General features: G+C 40.3%; 1 protein-coding gene across 4 annotated transcripts in view; it reads right to left on the bottom strand.

Annotated features, from left to right (window-relative positions):
• Positions 1–25,412, bottom strand: part of LOC119653230 (sushi, von Willebrand factor type A, EGF and pentraxin domain-containing protein 1) — a 131,498-nt gene that overhangs the window by 68,539 nt on the left and 37,547 nt on the right. For all 4 annotated transcript variants that reach the window (XM_038057817.1, XM_038057820.1, XM_038057819.1 and 1 more), the window contains exons 3-4: positions 17,688–17,787; positions 17,543–17,564 (exon numbers count right to left, since the gene is read on the bottom strand). In XM_038057817.1, the coding sequence (XP_037913745.1) occupies positions 17,543–17,564; positions 17,688–17,756 (91 nt within the window). In that variant the 5' untranslated portion in view covers positions 17,757–17,787. The remainder of the gene's footprint in view (positions 1–17,542; positions 17,565–17,687; positions 17,788–25,412) is intronic.

Here is a 25,412-nt window from a genome sequence, read left to right as displayed (position 1 = left end):
GTCAGGGAATTGGCTTAATGAGACAGTGGTGCATAGTTTTGATGTTATAACGAAGCTAATCGGGTTTTGGTAAATTTGTGCATGGGTGTGAGGCGGTCCGGTAGACCGGTAATGGTCTAAGGATGTTAAGGATGGGAGGGAATCTTGGGGGCAACGTCTCAATAACTATCTGAGGCGGCAAAAGCAATGATCGGGACTGTGATCCGTCGTGGATCTTGCCTATAGATCGTGGCACTCAGTCGCACCGTTTCGCGTTGTTGTCTATTTTTAGATTCGGTTTGGACCCACGTATTGGTATAGACACGTTAATTTTGTACTAATGACACGTGAGGGATCAAAACGCTCAAAGGACCCGCGTCCCCCCAATACCGAGCCTGGTTAGCGCAGAGGCATGCAAGAACGTGTCAACCGAGCACTTTGATGGAGCTTCAGTCTTTGCGGGCGCACCTTCACGATCAATTTCGCCAACTTTTTAGATTTCTGGGATAGCTCTTCCCTCTAGGTCATTTTCGGCCACTCAGGAAGGTGATTTGATCCTCCTATTCCTCTAGATTCATTACAACCGCGCCAGTTGTGAAACTACGTTCTTGACAATGTTAACTATTGTTTCTACGTTTCCATAATCGGCAGATCTGACCACTTAGAAGGCCAGCGTCAAGGCGAAGGTTTTGGGGCGAAGCCAAAGTTATACTTATGAAGAAATGTGATTACCTCTAATTAAAACTTTAGTTTCGACAAAGTCCAAGGAGAATTTTGTTGCCATTAATCCTTTTCGAGGGGGAGCGTTCCATGGAATGATTCACACAGAGCCGCTACCATCTAGAGGTTGCTTTATAGTCAAATTGTTTCCAATATCGCTCCAAACTTTGAAAACTGGCTACGTAATCGTTAAACAGGTTTTCTTCCTCTTGATCTTCGTTCGAAGTCTTTGTTCTGATATTAACAATTAACGATTCTTAATGAAAACTGAGTTGTAGTAAAACCATGTTCAGACAAAGATACATTTTTGCTTACTGAATGGTTTCTTCCGTTAAATAGTCTTAACAGTTCCGCTGAAGAGTTCTTTTCAAAATATGCTTAATTGTTGTCTTGCATAATAGCATTAATTCCTAGATACATAAGTTCGTGTATATCCGTCTAACACTTTTGGTGGAATTTTCAAAGGTTAATGTACGATTAAAAAGCATAAAATGCTCCACATATGGATTAACATAATGCATTCATACATTATCACAATTACATAACCAGTTATAAGAGAGAGCTTTCTTATAGCCATGAAATGATAAAATTATTTAAAAAAAATGAATCAGATTAATTGAAAGAAAATCCGGAAATTGGTCCCAATAAACTTTTTGCTGCTACAAAAATTCGATACAATTTATCATTCCAATTTGAATAGCAATCTTTACTTTCTATTCGCATATCAGATAGATGTATCTGTGGACAAAGTTGCGTAAGTCGATTCAGATTCGACAAAACAATTAGATCACCACAATGGCTAATTGGTATCTTTCAACATTCCGTTGAAAGCTATATTTAATTGAGTTGCGGATTTCACATGCAAATTTTCAGATAAATTTATCTTTATTCGCAAGAAGCGGTTGCATCCGTTATTTCGACCCAACTTATCTTTTATGGTCACATAGTGAACACTGGCCGCATTTAATGGTCATTTCCTTCACTTGATCCACTCGCATTGGGACCCTCGATCAGAGCTCATAAACCTCAGCCAAATGGCTTCCTTTCCATCCAAATATAGTTCGATTGTCTTTGTCGTTAGCTTGTGCTGAATGCAGAAGCCAAGAAGAGCTCATGGAAAAGGTTGGCCATGATAAGAAATTGTAAGAAATGGGTTTTGTGTTTAATTGTGCATGCATGCTCGCATATGATGGTGGTCAGATTCACTCAAAGTTACTCCTCAATTTCTTTGAGGTCGACCGAGCCGGTAACAGTAGCCATGAACATGACCACTTTGAATTAACGGAATTGTGTACGTTTCTTCCGGTCTGTCTGATTCACCTGCTTGTTGTCATGGTTGAGGTGATATCATTAAGATTTGTTTTTATGTTTAAAGAAAATAATGGGAAAGAAGAGAAAGATTACATTCAGTTCGTCACTTCCATATGTTGCATGCATGGAAGACGTGAGATGCATGGTAAGAATGACTTCTGCCGGAGGTTACTTTTAAGGAGGACCTCACATATGAAAATGGAATTTCGGAAATTTAAATCGAAAGAGGAAAGTTCCTTTTTCAACTAACATTTTTTATTAAGTCCACACACATACAACATTAAGAAAACCAATGCTTTTCTTCAGTGTGAGATGTTTTGATGAAGGGAACAAATGGTTCCCGAAGTACCAGACATAAAGTAATTTTACGACAAAGTTAAAGTTAAAAACGGAGACGAATACACTCTATACTTGATGAAGATCCTTGAAATCTGGATAAACTGACAAGAAAAATATCCACAATCTCTTCAGATAAATAACTAACTAAGATACCTGTCGCAGACTCGTAACGTCCAGAAACAATCTTAAAGTGCTGCTCTCTATATTGGCGCTACATCAATCATAAAGTTTTCCTTCTAAGTGCACCAATCAATTAGTCAAACCCATTCTTCAACGATAAAGGGAACAACTGGTTCCCGAAATATCATACTACATATGTAGGATTAATAGGGGACTCTTTCTTTTATTGTTCGGATTATCTTAATTTTCACAAATGAAAGATTGTTTTCATGATTTTACCTTAATGATTCTTCCCATCTATTACGCACGCCCCCTTATATTTTAACAATAACAATAAATCATACTCACAGAAAACACAAACAAGATACAGGTGAGAAGGTGTTGATTGAATTGAATATTATCCCTCAATCCATAGTGACTAATATGATAAATATCCTCGATGCTAATTTAATCGTAAATTGTTCGACTGACCTCAAATTCTATTTTGTTATGCCAAAATCTTGAGTCTTGAATAAATTTTCTTATACATGTGCGATGACGCTCTCAAGTTTGATCGTAATCTTTTCGATATCTTAGTGGCAGTCAGTTTTTATGGATGAAGACATTTTTTATCTTCTGATTTTTCTTCAAGATTATCTGTTTCCTATTTGCTTGTTATTTCTCCCCGCTGCGCTTGTGCGAGCAGTTAATGGTCACGGGAGGTGTCAGATAATCTGGAGGAGCAGAAAATTAAAGCATCGGAGGAAGAATCACTGTAGTTTTATTTTTTTGAGAACGTATTTTCAAAAGATACCAGCCTGGACACAGCAGTGGGGGGACTTCTATCCAATAAAACCACCACCAGTACCTCCTATAAAGTCACCTCCAGGTTCCTTCTTTCTTTTACAGATCTTGGGCATTGGAAGAATACATGCTCTGTATCCTCTGGGGCTCTATCGCAGTTTGGACAATCGGGTGAAGAATCCAGTTTAAAGCTGTACAAGAACTCTATACCGCGTGTAAAACTGGGTAAGATTATAGTTACCGTGTAGTCTCCCCAACCACTCCTTGATGGCAAGGATCACTGTGAGTCCACCGACTCTTTCCCGAGCGTATCCAACACTATTGTCATCTATTTGCAGATCTCTTCTTCACGGCGTTCTTCATCTGCGAGCCAGCTCATCTCCCAAATGTCAGTTGGCATCATTCCTGAGATGACGGACGTTGCGTCTGAGTTAGTTCTGAAGACAAAGCGCACTTTTGGGACTGCTGTACTGTAGACTGCACTCAGTAAATAAGCGTTAACTAACATCTACAACGTCTCTCCAAAAACCGAAGTCGCATAGAGCATGATCAAGTTCACCATCCTAGCTATAAGTAACCGAGAGTTATGCCGTGGTCCTCCAGTACTATACTTGCAGTGGATGCCTTGTTGCATATATACTGCACGCGTCGCTTATAACTGAGCTTCCCATCTATCATCACCCCTAAGTATTTGATGGTCGGCGTGGAAGTGATGGTATGATTCCCAAATCTAACACAGGCATAATTGATGAGGATGAGTTTGAGGAACGTTTCTCTCGTTACCTCCGCAAGTATTGCACCAGAGCTCTCTAACCAACCTTTAACAGCACTGGTCGCTTAGCCCGAGTGTAATTCAGTAACCACAACCAGTGCTTCGGCGTAATCTACCACGAGGGGAAAATTAAGTATTCGTTGTACATGATGTTCCACAGCAGTGGGTCCAATACGGAGTCCTGCAGGAGACTCGCGGAAACAACGTACCCCTTTGGTCCGTCATCGGTGTCACACCAGAGCCTCCTTTCAGCTAAATAACAATCGCTGATAACAGTGAAATAGGCGGGAATACCAATCTTCCCCTGAGATTCCCGTAAATTCCGTATTAGATTCCGATTAGCCGAATGCATTTTTTCCATCCAGGGTCACTACCAAGCAATGTTTGCCGTGAACTGCATCTTAGGTTAAGTCAGCAACCAGTTTGATGGTATCAATAATTGACCTGGCTTTACGGACCACCTACTCCGGATCTGATAGGCCGCCTTGGCTCTCAACCACCGGGAGTAATCTATTATAGATTTCCCGCTCTAACATTGTGCAGAAGACATATGGATCTGCATGATGATGGTTCGTCTAGATGTTTACCAGACTTAGGCAGTTAACAAACATTCGGTACTCCGTCCAGGCCCAGGGCTTTACTATCATCTATTCTGGTACAGATCTCTATCAACTCGTTAGAAGCTGTCCATATCCCTCTCTTGTTAGGGAGATACCCCTGACCCCTGGACATTCTGGGATTAAGCGGAAAAAGATCATGGGACAGAAAAGTAGATTCTGGTTTAGATTTAGAAACACCTTAATAGTATATTGTTATGCACCTGGAGAGAGTTCCGGTACAGAAAAAAGAAAAGCTTCATTTGAGCAACTGAATGCAGGCTAAGCCAGGATGCTTGGAGTTCCTTACTAAGGCAGGCCAAGATCGGATACCGATTGTTACGCCATTGATAATGATGAAGGAAAAAATCTAAGATCCTTTCAGACTTCAAAAATTTACAAAACCTCGAAAGGCGCACTTCTCATGAGGGATCAAGGTCGTCCCCTGACGAGATAGGGGTGGTAAGGGGCCAGAATTTTATTGACGGCTTGGAATGGAAATATTAATGAAAACAAAAGATAATAGGGAGGACAGCATCATTTTCACCCCTGAACAATACAATTTTCATCTCGGGGCCCGTTTTTCAGTATAATTTTTACCGTGGATCCGGATTTTCTCTCTACGGATAACGGATAGTCCTGACTTTTTAACTTGGTCAAGAGACTCACTCGTGAAGATAATTATAGGAGGGAATCGATAAGAACGTAATTACCCACTCGATGTGGAAGAAAAGAAATATAAATGTAAAAATGTTGGATTCCTTTTCCTATTGGGACATAACCACTGACGTAGGCGATAAGCACTTGCCGAAATATGCATATCTGCAAAAAAATAAAAAAATTGGAGCCCAATTTGCACAGGTTTTAAACATGCTGAGGTGGTCATGGCACAGATCAGTTGCGACTCGGTTATAAACTTTTCACCCGAAAAATCGGGGCTTTTCGGACATACTTAGCACCGACCGGATGGACGGCATTCTTTAGGCGTTATCTCCCAGGGGTTGATGGCAGTAGCGCGGAAGAAGTCGAGGACTAACCGCTTTTCACCATGAAGTCAGTCTGTACTATGAAGAATAAGAAGGCATAACATGACACACTATCTCTGCGGAAAAATATAAGCTGTTGTTCTACCAACGGCCAGACATGCTACCCGAGGCATTTAACGCTTACCTGAATGAGGGCATTTGACCTTGTCACTGGAAAATGGTGAGGTTTGCGCTGATTATCAAAGGGAAACGGGACTGTCTGTATACCGAGCGCTGTATATGCTTGATACGGTTCGAAAACCTCATGAGAGGTAGACTCACTGAAGTGACCCGTGCTGCCGGGACTTATCCCCAAAGAAGTTCGGGTGAAGAGCAGGGAGATCCATCGTGGATGCTGTTGTGGAGGTGGCGGATGCAGTTCATCGAGCTGAAGTACACTGTCATCAACCTCCACGGATAGTGATTCTCATAACGCTTGATGGTAGACATGTCTTAAATTTTCATTAGAAACGGCTTGTTTGCACCGACTGTACTTATTCAATTATTAAAACACAAAAATGAAATCTTTGCTTTAAGCCAGTGATTTTATTATATCTACCCAGATATGGAGATCGGTGATAGCTCATCTCATCAGTGGGCTTTGAAGATGAAGACGAAGGTATCACATTTATACGCTAAGGGTTAAGAAACCCTTGAAGTTTTGTGATGAAAATTTCCTAACAATTCTATCTAGAAATTAATTTGAAGAGCAGTCAATGCGCGCTTACTAGATCGTGCTCAAGTGGATTTGCGGAGTTTGCCTATTTATAAAGGAACTTTCACAGGTGTCAAACTTCACATGCTTGACCTCGCCAGGGATGGTCTGTGTTGCCTGTTTTGGTTTGGTTAGTTCTGCCTCATTTAAATGCTCACTAACTTGGGCGTGAACCAACCTTTTTGTCCAACCAATGTATGTTTCGGGACAGATATTACACTTCATGTAATATATCCCACTCTTTTGTTTGTGCTGTGTATTTCAATGCCTTCAACTCCTTAAGATGGCCAGATATGCTAGGCAGATTGGAAAATTCATTCCACGTGCCGAGCTATCTCTTGCGGATATTCAGGGATTATCCAAAAGATCGCTCTCTGCTCTATGAGACCTTAGAGGACTGGAAGAGGATAGAAGGCACAGCGGTCCATCAAAGCGCCCGACCTCTAAAATGCATCCTACGAAAGTCTGCTGGGATTCAATATGCCAGAAGGTTCGTGCCTGGTCAGTTATGCAAATGCAACTGCAGACGCGGTGAGCTTTGCAAGTGGTGTATTCCTATCGCACTGTCTCAGAACCGACTGTGATGGTGATCGCGGCAGTGATCCTCGTTGCTCTCCTTGTTAAGAACCATAAAGTCATCTACAGCTGTAAGAGAAAAGATTTGAGAGAGATGGTTACTCGTGAAGAACGGCAGCACACTGACTAACTGAGAGGCAACCCTCTTGGCAAAATGAATCAAGAGGCCAGATACACTGCGCAAGTCATTTAGATCCGTACCTGAATCAAAAGCATGGTAAGATTGATTATTTCCTGACCCAACTTCTAAATGTGGATGAAATTTTTCACTCTTCCTTCACACGATTGATCCTAATTATGTGTTCTTCAATGGAGTAGTGGACGACGCCGATGATATGTTTTTGTCTTGTTAAAAGTGGAATGGGGGTAGAGGTGAAGCAGCGTCGGAAGTTGCCTCTGCCCTTGACGAAACCTTTAGCGCTTGTTTGCTTGATCTGGAGAATACGGTGGAGGCAGAAGCAATTCGAAATCCAATTCATGCAATTTTCATTGATTTGTGACATGGTGCATCTTGATGAAACAACCCTTTCTTTTTCTTCAAACGGGGACGTTTTTCCGCGAATGCAGCTCCAATAACGCTATATAATAGTCACTGTTGATGGTTTTTCCCTTCTCAAGATTGTTGATGAATATTGCGCATCCCAAAATACTGATGCCATAGCCTTAACAGCCGACCGTTGCATCTTTGCGCGCTTTGGAGTCGGTTTACCAGGTACATTCCACTCAGATGATGATCATTTTGATTTTGGTGTGAAATAATGGAATCATGTTTCGTGCATTGTCACATTGCGATGCATAAATTCGGGTTTTTTTATAAGGGAAGAGATTTTTTCTTCAAACTAACAAAAGTTGCTTCATTCAAAATGTTCTATCCCAGAAACTAATAATCTGACAGCTGTCAAATTTGTACACATGACTTTCAAAGGTTAGGATTAACTACAAATTATATGGATTTAATACTAGTAGTGCCATCTGTATGTTAGCCTACAAACTTTTCAGCCCACCGGTAATTTACATCAGATCGATGCAGAATGTTGAAAATATAAAATTTCAGGATAACAGTCGAATTATCGAATGAAGCTTGCGCATATATTATGCCACCATTTCGCATTGGTAAAGCTTGGAAGAGACATTACAATTGTATGTGATGGTCTGGGATAACCATACACGTGCATGCAAAAGCACGATCACGATAGTTGAGATGAAATACTGTTCTGAACCATTCGTCACAACCGCAACCGCACTGAAGAATTACACAATTTCAAATATCAATATAGAAGAAAATTGGAAGAAGTATATTTCCTGAGGAGCTAAGTAATTTTTCACACATGAATGAATGAATGAAAAAAATTTAACTAGTCTTTAGAATTTGCACAACCTCTACAGCAAAATCATCTGAAAGTAACGCACAGACTGCTCCTGGTACAATACTGCAACGAACCCAGGTTCATTACAAAATAACTGAGATAAAAAATAATATCTTCAAACTCGTCTTAATATATCGGAAACTGTATAAATGACAGTCACATATTACCTCTTATGTTGAGTAAAGTGTAACCAAAGGACATCATTCACGATTCGTTGAAATTTATCAGACAAACCTCGGTTGGACTTGATACCATCTTTACCTTTCAAGATCCTCTACTGCAATGGGTAGCTTGCCAGTGAATACAGCAATAAAGCAGTTGGTCATGCAGACTTCCTAAAATTCAGATGCCCATTCAAGGCTATCCGGCTCTTTCTGTACATGGAGTGTCAACCTCTCCTACATTTAGCCTTCATTGAAACAGAACTCCCTGCATCCATTGCATCTACCATAATTTTACTCATCTGTATGCGCGTCATCATACTCCACTAACCCGCACCTACCTACCCAACAATCTACTCATCGATTAACCGATATCAATACTATTAATAACCAAAGTAGTTGGCCTTAGTGCCAAACAACTTAGATATTCACCACCAGTCATACACTGGAGAAAACTCGCTGCACGTATCGTGGAAAGAGGGAAAATAGAAAAGCTGAAACTGGAAGAAAAATTAACAAGTGAAGAAGAAAACGTTAGATTTTTTAATTTCATTCCGTATTGCCGTAAAGCCAGTCATGGAACGTTGTTTGGTAATATATTAACTCCAGATCATCTTTCAAAGAACGTTAGAAAAAAAAGCGTACGAAGAAGTTGGTTTATTTGTTCGTTTTCTACGGTGCAGCTACGAGTATCTGTTAATATGTGGAGTACAGTAACATCATGTTGGTTGACCGAAAGACTTTGCTGAACTAGTCGAACTGGACTGGAATTGTAAGCTGATTTAGCACTATCCAGTCGAGCCTGGTTAGAGAAAATACTATTGGGGATCCCATAGAACCACATTCTATGATATTTGTGCATGGCGGGTTTAGAGATTTTACGAGAAGTAACTTACTCAATTTTATTCCATACACAACGGGTTGCATTCCATGGCTGACGTAGCAAGTGTTTCAGGAACCTACATTTGATAACCACGGGTAAAGATGCTCATGCGGTTTGGATGAGAATGGGAATGGGAATGGGACCGAAACTTAGTCGGTATGTTGCAGTCACTTGTCGAAAATCTGATCCCACTATTTCATGACTAGTAAGTATCTGTCTTGCTCATTATAACTTTTCTCCATTACCTAAATAATGAATATTAGTTTTGCTCATTAAAACTAGAAAGTTTTGGGCTGCAAACCTCATTCGGATCAATCCTAAACTGTTACCACCACTACAGAAGATCTTTAGTACATCTTGATCAAATTTACCCTTTCAATAAAAATATCTAAGAATAACCGCAGACAAATTTCAAGTATCTCATTCCCAATGTAAATCGAGAGACGAGCGTACCATCAGCAACAATCGTATCTAATTTTAATCGAAAGAATTCTGACCGAATCACATCTTCAATAATGTTGAGAGACATCATTGAGGCTTCAATTTTTCAACAGATATTCCGTTCATATTTGAACATATAAGTATGTGAATCAGTGAATGTTAAACTGCAAATATGGAAAAACCGTTGGTTGATCTTACTAACGGTAACCGACTTATATATCGCTTTACAGTATGGACGATCCACATGCTCGCATGTAAGTGGATTAGCATGCGACGACGACGTTCGAAATAATGATCATTTCATGCATTAGTCTAGAAAAAAAACTGGTTAAGATGTTTATGTTAACAATAATAAAGAAAGATACAGCATTAGATTTGTTGTATTTGCTTCGGTATTTCTTTTTCGTCATCGTTGATATATGAAATTGATTGTGTAAAAATTTGTATCGGTGAAATGAATACGGATAAAAGTAGCTGGAAGTTTGATGACTTTTCATGACTGTAATCGTGATCACAATCTTTATTATTTTGAGTGGTTTGCGAAATTGCAGAAGCAATAAAATTCCTGTTCTACCGACAATTGCTGTTTATGCCTACTATATAGAAGACGGTGTGGTAGTTGGTTTCCGCGAAAGAAGTACAATTTTCATAATTATATTGACTTCCGTATCATTCGGAGACGAGTTGATTGCTTAATGTATGATTAGAATTACTCATCCGGTGGATAAAAACGGCCAAAGATTCCGTGCCATTGACATTCCCGGTTTTCTTAAGCTATTTTAAGTATTATTCAAATATGACGGAGAAAATAGAACGAAAAATTCAAAAGAATTGAATCATATTTCATTGTAACAACCTTAGACAATGAAGCTCACGCGTATGGAAAACGAAAGACTTAAGCCAGAAACTTGTTTTGAGAAAAATTAGTTGATACGTCAGAGTTAAATGTTTGCAGCTAAAAATAATTTATTTTGAGAGGGAAAGATGAAAGATAAGGGATGAAGTCTGATTAAATGATCCCGTAGAGAAATTTCTAACCGATTTTGGATAAATTTCGGTAAAGAAAAACATTCCAGAAGCTGAAGAGTCAACTTGTCTGTTGCTGCAATGCCAGATAACATCCTGCGTGTTTTAGATACCTCAGTTTTGGCCATAGAGCGGGTGGTTGCCGAACCAAAGACTATCTGGTAGAGCGGGCGCGTGTTGGATTGACACCCACTAAAAACCACCCCCGGTTTTTCCAGACCCAGCTCCACGGGACCACCATTTAAGTATTACTTCACGGGATAGGTTTGCATTTAGGCACTGATCCTTATCCTCTTTTCGGCTTTGCTCCTTTATCAATTTCACCTGTATTTTCACGCCAGTTCTCTTTCGACCTCAGCATCTTCGCAACTAAGTTCTCCGGGTTCAGCTCGTGCCCAACGTTTGGTTTAGTTAGATCCTGTCACCGCATCTAGGACAATTCGGGGAGTCATCCAACTTCAAATGATGCAGATACTGCCTCTAACCACCGTGTCCCGTGAGAAAGTTCGTAATGTGACAGTTAGTCTCCCCATGATTCTGCACAAAACACACCCTAATGTTGCACTCCTACGCTCTGTGTGTCCCTCCAGATATCTTGCATGGTACAGAACACTCATTTCTTTTGCCAGAATGTCAAAAGAAGTTATACCCGCCACCACCAATACTGCCTCATCTGATGTGGTTCTAAAAGCACTCTAAATTTTTAAAGACATCAGCCGGTAAACCGAGTTCACCTGTTTCCGTCTTTGAGAGTTTGTCCATATACGTGATGAGTAAAGCAGGATGGATCGCACCACTCCAGCTAGAAGGAATCTCCGATAGTTTTCCCGCCCGTCAATATTCGGTCATATTTTTGCAAGTCCCATGGTGGCATTGGCTGTATTTGCGCATGCATACTCTAGGTTCTCCGTAAAGCTCAATTTGGTGTCAATTATCACCCCCATTCGTTATTAGGACTGTTTCCGTTTTTTCGTACCCCAAGCCAGCAGTTGTAGTCCCCTCTGAGACGGGAAGAACAAGCATTTCATTATACATGATATTTCACATCAGGGCACCTAGTACCGATCATTACTTAGTACTCTTGTTACAGCCTCTTTAGGGGTCTCATCCGTTTTCTCAGAGAAGTAATTTTCCACCAGGTTCACAGCAACCGTCAGAAATCAATGTGTCTTTTGCCAGGTTCACCACCATGCTTACTGCATCCACCGTAGAGTGGGCACGCCCGAAACCAAACTACCGCTTCGACAAGCCATTGCTGTTTTCAAAAATAGGTGGGAGTCTGTTGTAGTTGACTTTCTCCATCATCTTCCTCATTGTATCTAGCAGGCAGATAGGACGATATGATGCTGGGTCTCTTACCTATTTTTGCTTTTTCCACTGGACAGGGAATATTCCTTCTTTTAGGCACGTCTTGAAGATTTGGCCGAAAGTCCGGACCTAGACTTCACTGCCAGTTTCAATGCTCGGTCGGGGTTACCATTCAAACCTGGGAGCTTGTTGCCACCGATCCTACCACATATTTTCCCCTTCTCAGTTACTGGAGGTATTATGAACTCATTTATCTGGATAACTGTTTGCCCTACGATATTTTCATGGTGAAGGAACAGAATGAAAACAATCTGTTTCGGGAGGCGCGGATAGGTCACCTCAGGTGATATCCGCAGCCATTCCATTACCACCCTGCAGGACTCGTTCCAAGGGTTTATATCAACAGTTCTTTCTACTTCTCCGAATGGCTTCTTTTAGCTCCCCACGTGGTTGAATTGCGCTAGGACAAATGCTGTGTTGCACGATCTCGACCAGCACATTCGCGAGCATTAGTGGTGCCATATTGTTCTACTACTGACATGCGGGTGTTCATCGCTAGGAGATCGGCCAAGGTGGACGTTAATGATATGCATCTAGATTGCGTCTATGTTGAGGTTCTCACTAATGAGTGGGACGTGTGTGTCTCTATCACGGGGCTCTTAGGACGGTGGTATTGCATACAGCCGACAAAAGATCTAGAGCATTATATCGCGTAGGATATCCAGGTGGATGAAGTGGTTCCACATCTTCGTGAAACAGCGTTCATCTTGGCTACCAACACAAGTGCAATTTTCCCTTTGTGGCACATCAAGATTTTCCAGTGGACATCTTGCCACCGTGCTATGCATAGGGAAGAGATATTGTCCGAAATGCTGTTGAAGCCCTATTTGGTTTATTTCAACGTCCCGGCAAATGTTTATACGTTTGAGAGCCCCAGTGCCGTCAGCGACATTTGATACGTGTGCTAATTTTGTAGCAAAGGTGTTTGTCTAGTCATGGAGATTGCTAGATGGATGCAATGTCAATGACCATACTTATACTGAGATCGTGTTGCTTAATAAGGGGGTAAATGCGAGTATTTGTCCGCCATTTACGACGATTCGCTGAAATACGCCTGGTTGTAACTGGGTGGAATATGTTGGTCGCATGGAGGAGTTAGCGAGTCGCTCTCTTCTCTCTGAGTACATACATTTGCCAGTGGATTAGAAAGTTGAGTTTTTGAATGAGTGTATGTGTATTACCAATGATGACATGCTAAGGACGCCTGAACGGAGGGCACCGAAGCATGCCTTAAGGTGGATGCATGCTTTCCACAGTAAACGGTGGCAAATTCGTAACCTGAAGAAGAAATTCCAAAGGGCGCGCTGTCAATATGATGTTAATACCCTTGTCGATGTCGACCAATTTATGCTTTTGCACAGGTATGGTGTGTCGTGTTATAAAGATGGAAGAAGACTGAAGGTGTTTCGTCAGTAAGCATAATTAAGGAGGAAGGGGTCTACCAGAAATACAAACGGAAACGCAGTCATGACATTGCTTGCATCAAGTTGACCGGTAAGTCTATGTTGGCCTGGCGTGACAGTGTTTGTTTTTCACTGGGTGAACTGTTTCCGAAATCAAAGTATTCGGTGTCTCCTGGCGGTCACGCTGAAGGGGGAAGATATTTCTCCTCTGCTTTGTTGCAAAATTGAAGAGAATATGAGGAGGCTCAGGGCTCGGAAGATACCTAGTTGGAATGGGATAACCGGCGAGATATGGAAAATCATATGACAAGCGGTACCATCTCATGTCCAGTAATTGTATGACCTGTTGCTTACGGAAGGGCTATTTCCCTGCATTCTGGAAGACTGCCAGGATTGTTGTATTGCTGAACTCACCGGAGGAGGATAGTAGTAATCATCGCACAGAGCGTATCTTTTCTCCTCAGAGTGAAAACATCCCATCTGGTGTTCGCCAGGTAGTACAGCTTCCGAACTAATAGGTTCACCGATAATGCCTTAATGCATGTGAAAACGCAATTTCTTACCGTTTGTTAGCGAGTGGCATTGTTAACGTGCGTTCCTGTATGTTTCGCAATTTCGAACGACATCACCCCCAGGCTTTGCTGTATATTCCTCCTCTTCTCCGGCGTGCCACGGCCTGCAGGATTAGGAAGGGCATTCCTTTGCTGCAAACTGATTTAGTTAATGCTGGTGAGGTGGAGGGGCTAGGACTGCTTGCGTTTAAAAAGCCGTTAGACGAGAATTTAACATCAAAGTGGAAGCTTAAATTTTACGAAAGTGGGAAAGGTCAGGCCATATATGAGTATGTTAAAAGCATGTGTGCTTAAGAAAACTCTGCCGAGAACTTCGGGCTCAAGATAGACTTCTTCCTGATGAAGCAAAGAACCCTCGTTCCTAACGCCGTTGAAGAAGTGTGGTGGTCATATCCTCTTGAAAGGTTATGGTGCACTGAAAAGGGGTTATTTTCACACCATTAATAAACTTATTGGCAAGAAGCTCTTACAGGCACTTCGCGAGAAGAAGAAGCAGAATGTGCTCTCCCTACGGGACTGCTGTAGAAGATAGCGCCGCGGGGCTGGACAAGTTCTTAACTCCAGCTCGTTGTGGTTCTCTGCCTTTTTTTTTCCCGAATTTTTCCTTTCTAAGCTGTTCATGAGTTTTCAACTCTTTTTCAATTAGGCTGCAAGCCTTCGCTGAGTTGAGCATGAACTCGGCAATATTTTTGGATGTGAAACGCCTGTTTGCGGCAACCTCCAACCCTGGCGCAAGAAACCTGGAGCAGTGAAAGTCGATGTAAATATGTACGACAGTCTCCATGTCTACGAAAGAACTGTTTCAACTCGTAATTTAGTTTCCCGTAGTTACTTCCAATCCATCTTCGAATATTCGAAATGATGCGGCATGTTCAACGACCAGTTTGTATTTCCAGAGCAATTGCCCAAACCAGAGCTGTGTAGGGTAGCACGGACTAACTACTTTTAAAATGGTCAGATGCCTGCGTTCATTAGCAGCACGGATCATTCCTGCAATTATCATCACAGTGGGCACTGAGACGGTATAGTAGGAGATAGATATCTCATGTCCCTGTTAAAGGCATCATCAACTCCGCGTCGTGCACCTATGAAAAGTCGTTTCCTACTAGAGATAAGACAACCAACGCTTGCCATTATCCGACTTTATTCCGCAGCTCCTGTTACAAACTTGTTTGCCGCTGGTTAATTTGCTCGGATCTCCGAATCGTACGTCAATCCAAGGTACTTAAACTTTAGCTTTAACTCTACAATCCGATGGCCGATCATCACCATTTTGTTTTAAGGCAAGGTGGAGTTTTTCCCAACGCAACACTAAAACTATAGCCTATTCAACAGTGTAACAAATGCCGCAGCATCTTCTGCCTAGACGAGAGTCTTCTGGCGTCCCAAGTCTTAGCAGACTATCGTAAAAAGTGCTCCTGGGATCCGGTCTTAAATGGAACCCGGTCCTACCGTCAACGTTACCTCTAATTCCCTCCAGCGTCTCATAGAGCATGAGGCAGTTTCTTAGAAAACCCCGCAATACTCTTAAGAGGCAGTTCGAGGAATCGAACGAATATGTCTAGTATGTCTAGTATATGTAGTATTTTACGAAATCGACAGCACCTCTAGCATTGAGCGTCACGAGGAACAACGACGGCAATACGATTTTCAAAATTCCCATAATAGCTTCCATTTTGGATCTCAAACCGAATTACTCGGCGCATTTCACATCAATTTAAACGGGGTGTGCCGGGAATAATGTTTGTACGATGCGACCCATCTATTCGACATTAGGTGAACAGTCATTCCACGCAGCATCGGTTTTTCGGATGATCACTTTATAACCAAGTCCCGATGCATCCCCAAATACTTCGCCGACTAGCTCCTGCTAACAGTAAATTTTTCTTTAATTTATCGCGTTGCAGGGTTGTGGCAAGGAACTAAATAGCGGCATTTATGAGACTCTTCTGCAGGTCGGAAATTTTCGCCGTCTACCATAAATTCGTAAAGGGATTATGTCGGCCGTTTGCCCTCCATGCCATAGAAAGCCCATATATTAACGTTATAATGTACGTGTTAGTTCCCCCTCTTTCCACGAATTTGAGCGCGGTTCCGCCTGTTCAAAGAGCTTCGACGAACCTCCTAATATTCCTTCGTGTCGATCGAAGCGTAAGGAGAGCCTGGTCTACGTCGAGAGGTATTGGTTCAATTGGTCATTGTGGAAGAGTTGGCAAATGAGATCATACACGGCACCTGAGTCTACCGCGAAGGATTGTTCGGAAAGAACAGGAATGCCAGTCACCAAGTTTGTAATTTTTCAAGTAATTTGGTGGTTAGTATTTCAACTGAGATCGCTGTTCCTTTATCGCGTACAATTTAATTCGAGAGAACAAATACGGTATTTCGGGAATCAGTTGTTGCCTTCCTCAGGAAATAAACATCGAAGAAAGGAACAATTGATTCCCGAAGTAAGATATTTGTTAAATAAACTAAATTGTAGTAGCAGGAAAACTTTCCTTCCTGAACAGGAGCTATTGATCCTTCTTTTATCAACATTATTCTATCGGACCAACTTTGCTCGATAGCTTTTAGTGTGGTTAATTTGAGAGACATACTACGGCTAAAGCCTATAATCATGATGAAATCAAATAAAGTGTCGATGCCTCTTGAAAGAAGGCACCACCAGACTGATGTACTGAAAGTATCATCTACAAAGACCACCCAAAGTTATTGCTAATTGCTCGGAAGAATTCCGAACAGACATCTCCACCTCAACAAGCAATTCAATCCTACAAATTATCTAATCGCCTTTATTACCGTCTTGCAACTTAACTCACCAGCCATTCTGCTAAATTACTGATGATAGCACTAACGCCAAATGAACACTTTCTAGCCATTAAGCAATCGAAAGTTTTTCCCTACACACCCTGCTGATGCCAGAGTCATTTTCGACACTCAGTTCCCACTAGGAAGAAAGAAATATCTTTTCATTGCTTACGATGCCATAATCATTTCTCAAATTATTTTCCAACAAAATACCGTTTTGTAGTGCTAATCATCTTAGAAAATGCAGGAAACAATTACAAATCCGTCTAACTTCCCAACAACAATGATCGATAATGCTTAGTGTGACGACGAAAATGCCAGTTTTCACGCTTTCCATTTCATTATCTGGCGACCATCTTACCCAAATAGGCTTAGAAAGACATTAGGCGGTCGTTATGGATGGCTTTCCTTGCAAAATCTTGTTTACCATTTTAGGTAGGTTTGTATCTTTCTCGTTAGTATTAAAATATTTTTCTATATATTACGGAGGCAAAACAAGAACTAATTAGAACGAAAATCAGGTCTACAAATATATCGTCCTCAAAACAACTAGAGCAAATCAACAAAAAAAACTTACCATTTGGGCACGAGAATAAATCCTATAAATAAAGAAGAATAAGGGAAAGTTAATTAAGATCAGATTTTTGGAAAAACTATAATCAAAATGATGCCGTGCAAGATATCATTTGTACAATAGTAATGAAGACATTTCGGGTAATTACCTCGGTTGCAATTTGTTGAAAATAGAATGCGGACAGCCAAATTAAAATGGCCGCCGTTAACCTCCCCATGGCGTCCCCTAAATGATGGCACCTCAGTCACCTGAAATTATTGAAAAGAAAATTTTGGTCAATTAGTTTTCGATTCAGTCTAGAAAATTTTAGTTGTTAATGAAAAGTAAGTTTGACTTCTTTTTCTATGTGAAAGTGAAAAGTAGAAAATTATATGTTTACGCAAGGTTTGGTTCTGGTACTTGGCTTCACTATTTGAATGGAATGCAATGTGACACGGTTTTTGGCAATGCAGGGTGGTTTGAAAATATTGAATATCAGTATCTAGCTGAATGAATTTCGTTTTGATATCAGTTTTTTTCATCGCCGATGGTTATACCATACAAAATACTCAACACTAAAATGAAAGTTGTAATTGTAAAAGCTACTTAATCAGATGAAAACCCAAAATATAAAATAGTGGGACTGATAAAGATGGCCTTCCGAACAAAACGGCTCTATGTTTTAAGACGCACGCTAGCGCCACTTCCTCGGGCAAGGTGTTGGAGTACATCAGGAGCAAAATCAGCTGACCAGTTGTTCAAGGTGACTTGCCCCTCCCCCCCCCCCCTCAAATTTGACTTGATCCCCACAACTTTTTTCTGGCAGCAAGGATCTTCCTTAAGCCGTCCAAACACTTGAAGTGCTGATAAATTTCAAGAAAATCCACTGCTAGGGGTTCAAAAACCAAGCTGCAGGACTTTGATTTCTCAACAGATGTGATACTGTATCAGTATTGGGAACCTGGCTTCATAACAAAATATTAAGCTCCAAGCTCTCCGAAGGATATTCCATTTCTCGTTATGACAGGAGTTGCATCTCGTAAATTCACTAGCAATGGAATCATGATTATAATTAAACGTCCACTCCACGCGGAACTCACCTTCTCCCCCTCTCACTAACATTGGGATTGGGTTGCCTTGACGTCTTCCCGCCCAATTCTGCTCCGTTTTCTATTTCTTAATATTTTTCCCCTGCACTTGACTCTCCCACCTGTACAAAGACTTGTTTGACAGTTTATCTGAACTTCTTAACGACAATCTTCCTTCTTTCCCGTTCGTTCTTCATGCCGGTTTTAACCTCCCCATGTTCAGCTGTCCTAATCTTCTTAACTTTGGAAATACCTTCAAATCCTCCCCTTCCTTTTCCTCCAACTCTTTTCTACTGGTCTCTTCTTTCTTTGTTTGTGCTGCACTCCAACTCAACACCACCAAAAATTGCTTGGGCCGCATTCTCGATCTCTCCCTTTCCAGCCCATATGTCAAGATCGACGCTCATTATCCAGCCCTTGAAAAAGGAATGGAGCTGCGGAAAAATCAATTTCCACAAAAACAACTTCAACGGTCACAATTTAGATTTAACATCAACCAGCTGGTATCTCAGCGCTCTTTACAACATCTTATCAAATCCCTTCTTCTTCTATATATCTGCGCACTTATCCAGATATTATTGTTTTTTTATGGATTTCCATGAAAACATTCGCTTGAAACACGTACTACAAACAGGTTTCTGTCAAGTAAAAAGGCAATTGAGCTTGCTTTTTTCTCGAGGCTATCGGCTCCTTTGTCAAATCAATGATTAAAAAAAGCGCATAGGCAAAACTGAATGCATGCCGAAACCACTCAAGCGCGCTCAAATTTCAAATGGTTTTAATCGCGCACTCATTTTTTCCCAATTTCTATATATTGCGCTGCCACACTTCCACAACATGCAAACGATCTCAAAAGAGAATAAAAACCATCAGAAAGTAAAGGAAATCAGAAACAATCTGCCACTTTCGCCCGTTCTGGGGGTTACAAAATTTTGCCGAGGATATCTCCTACACACAATAGATCTACGAGCGCCTCTCAATAGCCTTCTCAAGGTATGCATAGGACGTCTTGGGCGCCAGTATCCAAAAAAGCTTTTGAGAGTTACAAAAATAAGCTCGTACTGTTAAGCGCTATACTAAACTTCTTCTCCTAAGATGCAAAAATAGCCTTCACCACCCACATCACAGACTTCACCATGGATGCAATAGGAGTTTCTCTGAAAAGCTGCCAAACACAGAAATACGGCACATCATCTACGATAGAGAATTGCTTGCAACCATCAAGTCAACCCGAATGTTTCTGGTACGAACAGATAAACGAACACCTAGTCAAATGCGCACAGTGGATCCGAGTTATGTGGTCTCCCATGTTTTACCAATGTGTTTCAAGCGGAAGTACTGGCGATACTGGAAGTCCGTCGATAGCTGGGGCATGATCCAAGCCCCAACCATAACGTAGCCATTCTGACTGACTGCTAAGTGGCCATTAAGGTCTTGTAGTGAGCAACGGCACCATCCTCTAGGTTATAGGAACATAGAGGGGAGTGAGCGAACTGACGGATAGACCTGGCGGTGCTCTTCTCTTGGCAGTCTTTCGACGGATACAGTCACTGGTGACCGTTAATGGCGGAATCCACTCGCACTACTTAGCAACCATGGACCTCAGATGGCAAAGGTTCACCACCTACGGCAAGCAAAGAAGGATTTAGTCCGCTTATAACAAAGTCTCAAGCACTTCCTTTGCCCAGCTCTAGCTAGAAACAGGTTACGGACACTAGGTAAATTATTCTTTGGGGACCCCAGAGAGATTTCTATGGCAGAACTGCATTCTTCTGTGAATGCTACGGGCTGGCTCTGAAGATCTGAGCCAGCTAGAATCCTTGCAGCACTCCGAGCGGTCACTGATATCAACCTACCTAGCCATGAGTATTTTATCACATAGTTTGTCATATATACGTCAAAAACAACGAACAACTGTAAAAAGCAGTCAGCGAAAACAAATATGCTTGAAAGTTGGGACGAAGAAAAAACTTTAGAAATTCCAAAAAAAGGAGAAGGAAACTATAAGAGCTCGTCCAAAATTTAGCTGTCCACTCTACCTTCAGGAGCAAGGTTACCCTGAGATATGCTAGTTTTACGACCATAGATACCAGCCACTTTTCGGGTGATCCAGGAGCTATGTCAAACCCTTCTAGATTCAAGTTCTGAGCGAAAAATTTGCACATCTAACTCGGAATGAAAAAAGATAAATTGTATTGGGGCAGAGAATGTGTAATGTGCCCAAGAACCAACATTTACTACCAGAACAGATCAATTCTCAAAGGCATTAAAACCTACAATTCCAGATTCAACTACATCTACATGAACTTACTAACTTCCTAACTTCGACGGTTATCGCTATTGTCTCATGGCCGATTCACTTTCTGGTCAAGAGTGGTATCATTAAAGCGAATAACAGTGGCTTGAACATTATTGGAGTATTGGATCGCGCGGTTTGTCACTTCCAAGAAAATCACCACAAGCCATGGAAGCTTCCTCACTCTTCTTCAAAGCTTCCTCATTCTTATCTCTTTGGAACGAACAAAACTAATAGATTTCCCAATCAACCTGCCTGAAATGGTATAGCCCAATTATGAGGTCCAACCCCGATACTCTCTGGATCGGTCTTCTTCCCTCAATACTCCAAGGACTTAAGATATGAGTTAAAGGGCACCCAGGGTGTAGTACTATGGAGAAGACATACGAGAATGCAACTGCTTTCCCAGTCCCAGGACATTTTTGTAAACAGTGATGCAGATTTGATGGTTAAAGCCAGCCACGTTCGTTCGGACCCAAGAAAATAGATAAATGTCTTCACATATAAATCCGCTTGGACTATATCCATCCCATTTGTGCCGCTCTATAAAACTTATAAAAAATCAAAAAAATAATACGTGACACGTGACGGAAACTGAGACAGGTTAACAAAACTGCCCTTATCGAGTGACCCATTTTATCCGAGAACGACGAGCAAAAATATTATACTTAGAAAACCTGGAAATGGCGAATGGTGAAAATTATCAAATTCATCAGAAAAGCCATTAGTAAAAACATCGGCCCAAACGATACCAAAATCAACAAAAACCGTCAAATTTTCCATAAATTGCGCATGCGGTGAAGATATATCTGGAATAGCAGACTCGATAAGTAGCGATAATAGACACACAACGGAGAAAAAACGAACATTGAAGTAGATGACCGTCAAAACTATTAGCGGTCTGCCGAGAACTAGCTAAATTTTTACGGCCAATTATTTCTTCATAGACTGCCAGCACCCATAAGCTACCCAATGTTTTTGCCACGCATTCAGTTGCCTATAAAGCCAGCAATAGCATAAAATAATTTAAAAGAAAAAAACACTAGAAATAAATATTTTTATAAGAGGTTGAAGATTAATGGGTTTAAGGTAGAATTAAACGGAGAAAAATTTTGGGAAATAATTTAGCCAAGACCAATTTGTAAAGATTAGTTTTCATTTCTTTTCTTTTCTAGCACATTTCGCACTTCAGTTACAACAATCTTTCAAACCCTCGGTTCCACGGATCATTGATATGCCCCGCTCTACCATGCTTGATTATTGAATATTGCAGAAAGAGTGATTCCTGGCGCCTGCGTGTTGGTGACGCTATGCAGCAAAAAATCGCAACATATAAGCAAAGCTGAGAACAAGCGTGTTTAAGTGAAGGAATGTTAATTTTGATTACAGGTATGAAGGGTGTTTCATTCTAAACGATAACCTAATACTTTACCTGAAGACTAGTGATCGGCCCTGGATAGAATTTTTGTGATGTTCCCGCAACTCTCCAAATCTCCCTTACAAGAAGCAATTACATATTAGCTGGGTTAGTTGTGTGCAAGATGGGCCCTAAAGCAACTGACAAAACAGCACAAACTAAATCGGGTCACTGGCTATCACAAGTCCCTCAAGCGTATTGAAATAGGCGGTAAGGACTACGCAAGCTCGATGAGAACCTCTAGTTCTCATCTTGTGACTCTCTTGAGATAAAAGACCACAAGAAAATTCTTTGAGGAGACCACAAGGAACTTGCCTAACGATTCACCACGTAACGCATGCTTAAACGCAAAGCTTAAACTTCAAATCTTCGTTCCCGTCTTCCCTTTCTTCTACAGCTGTGCTAAAAACTAATCAGATGAAATCCAGGAAATCAAGTTGTTTAAAAAAGATTTGAGACTTGACATTTTCTATTCGACCTGATCCATGACCATGGATAGGATCAATTGTCCACCACATTTTTCAGTGATTCTGTGATTCACTAGTTCCCTGAAAGATTTCAACAGTGCGAAGGCCGAGCTGGTTAAGCATCAATCTATCCAAATAATTATAATATTTCACACCCGATTTTTATTATCAATTTCTATGTGTCTTTGTGTTTGACTGACTGCTGTTGGCTTACTAACATAAGGCACGATAAAACCTCAAAAGAAACATTTGTACGTATAGCTACGGAATCTCAGCATTTAGGTGAGAGTACTATTGAAAATCTCTTCAAGGAGAAGAATAGACAGATATTGATTATTTGTTGTATGATTTGAACTATGTACCGCTTTCCGAACAGTCACAGATCATTATCTAAAAAAAATATGATCATCTCTTTGAACAGAATTGTATCATAAAGCACTCAATCTCTATAAAAAAGATATACATCCTTGGTAAGGATGGCTTAGCTGTTAGAGCACTCTGTTATCGGATGACTCAACTGTGGCTGATTATCTGAGCAAAATCAGTGTAATAATTCAGATAAAGCCCACTTCCAAGCTAGGTTCAAATACGAATGTTGTGTTAGAGAATATTATTATCCTTTGGATCTACTTTAATAATGATTCGTTTCTTACCAAAACTCCCGAAAACGGCTCCCTCGTTCTTTTCATTTTAAAACCCAACCCGAATACAGGTCACCCGGTAATAAGATTCAGAAAATGAAAGTTTCCAATTCGTCAAGAATTACAAAGGTATGAAATAATCTACACCCAAAAAATTACTCAGCCAATTCAGCAGATATAATTTGCGTATATTCGCCATTCAAGTCTTGAAGTAGCATAAAAGCGGCTGCAGCAAACAAAAAAATCGTAACTCATTATTGTCTGTCTTGGCAATTTTGTGTTGCTATTCACCAAGTGATACAGATACGGTCCAACGAATCTGTAAATTACGAAAGGTGACATGAAAGATAAATGTCTTGAAAATAAGTTATGCAAACGAAGTTGTCCGTTTACATCACACAGTCTTGGCCATTGGGTAGATTACCGTTTTCGTGAAGAATGTATTGAAGGAGAAAAAAATGACTCCATAGTCCCGAAAAATGTGTGAAATTGGTGACTTGAATACATTCAAAATAGATAGTGAGCGATAGATATGTGAATAGACGGTTTGATAGACAAGTGGATAAGTTACGGAGTTATGTTGGATAAAACTGATTTGATATTCATGTATTTCAGCTTTTTTGTTAGTTTGCCTTGCGACAGGTGAAATGTATCTACAATTTCTCCGCAACACGTACGTCTTATGTAAGAGATAAAAAACATAATTAAAGATGTGAATGAAGAGTCGGTGATGCTTAGAAACTGCTAAAGCCTTTTAATCCCAAGTCACATAAAATCCGCTTTGAGATTAAGTTTCGAATATATTTTTCAGATTAGGCCATCTACACATATGTAACGGGATTACTCAGTACGGCGGTAAAATTAAACGAAAGATACATCTAAAAAAGTGAGAAGTTATTTAGGACTTAAAACAAACATCAACTGATATGATCGAGTCTCATCCGTGAAGTTTGGACCATCGTTCTAGTGCCACTCAAGATACAACTCTCACTCATAAAAAATGAAATTTCCATTGGTTAAAATGACTCCTCACTGCAATAAACTATCAATCGATTTTCTTTACCGCAAAATAGAAGTTTGCAAATTAAATGACTATAAAAATAATTTTTGTTTATGATTGTTAATGATGGTCCATGATATTCCACAAAACTTTCCAGTTTGCGGCTAAAGAAATTCATCTTTCCGATTAAACTTATTTTTCAGCCGGCAATTATCGCTCACTTATTGAAAATTTTACCGACATACATACGACTTACGGACTGATTTTCATAAAAAATATCGCTTTCATTTTGGCTTTCCTTTCCAAGCCATTTCGTTTTATAGTATCTTTTTCTTATCACGAAAAGAATCTTTTTATAAACATCGATAATAACGCTTGTACATAGCAATCGTTGAAGATGTTTATTATTTATTGTGCAAATTTAACTAAATTCCATGAAAAGGCCTTTGAGCTCGGGGAACCTTTCTAAAAAAATAATTGCGAATAAAGCACTTAACTGAATACTTAAGATATAAGTGAGGACCTCTTTTGCGAAACTGAAAGTTTATTAATCTGAAATATTTTGCCCCAAAGCTGTTATTATTCACTTAACTACTTGGCCGGGCAGTGGGCCGAAGTAAACTGTAAGTGCTGTATCTGCATAAATTTGGTTAATTGTTGGTTTGTTTTTGTTGAACTAATTTAGATTGAAAAATCTTATTTAGTTAGAAATTGACTACATAGCAGTAATTTGCAAATAAAAGATATTGAGAATTCATGAATAATGGAAGAACTTGATAATCATACTCACGGGCAACTAAAATATAATATTTCTTTATGAAAATTTTATTCAATTGGGGTCGATAGGAAAGCTCTGAAACTATCTTTTTCTTATTGAATTTAGTTTAATAAAATATAATTTTATTTTGAAAAAGGTCAATAAATTTCTCATCTCTATTTCTCTAGATTGAGTTTCGCTCTCATTGAGAGGACTACAACAATATGT

This window comes from Hermetia illucens, chromosome 3 (genome assembly GCF_905115235.1).
Source record: "Hermetia illucens chromosome 3, iHerIll2.2.curated.20191125, whole genome shotgun sequence".
Classification (NCBI taxonomy): Eukaryota; Metazoa; Arthropoda; class Insecta; order Diptera; family Stratiomyidae; genus Hermetia; species Hermetia illucens.
The sequence above is the reverse complement of the archived record's forward strand: the minus strand, read 5'-3'. Positions and strand labels throughout refer to the sequence as shown.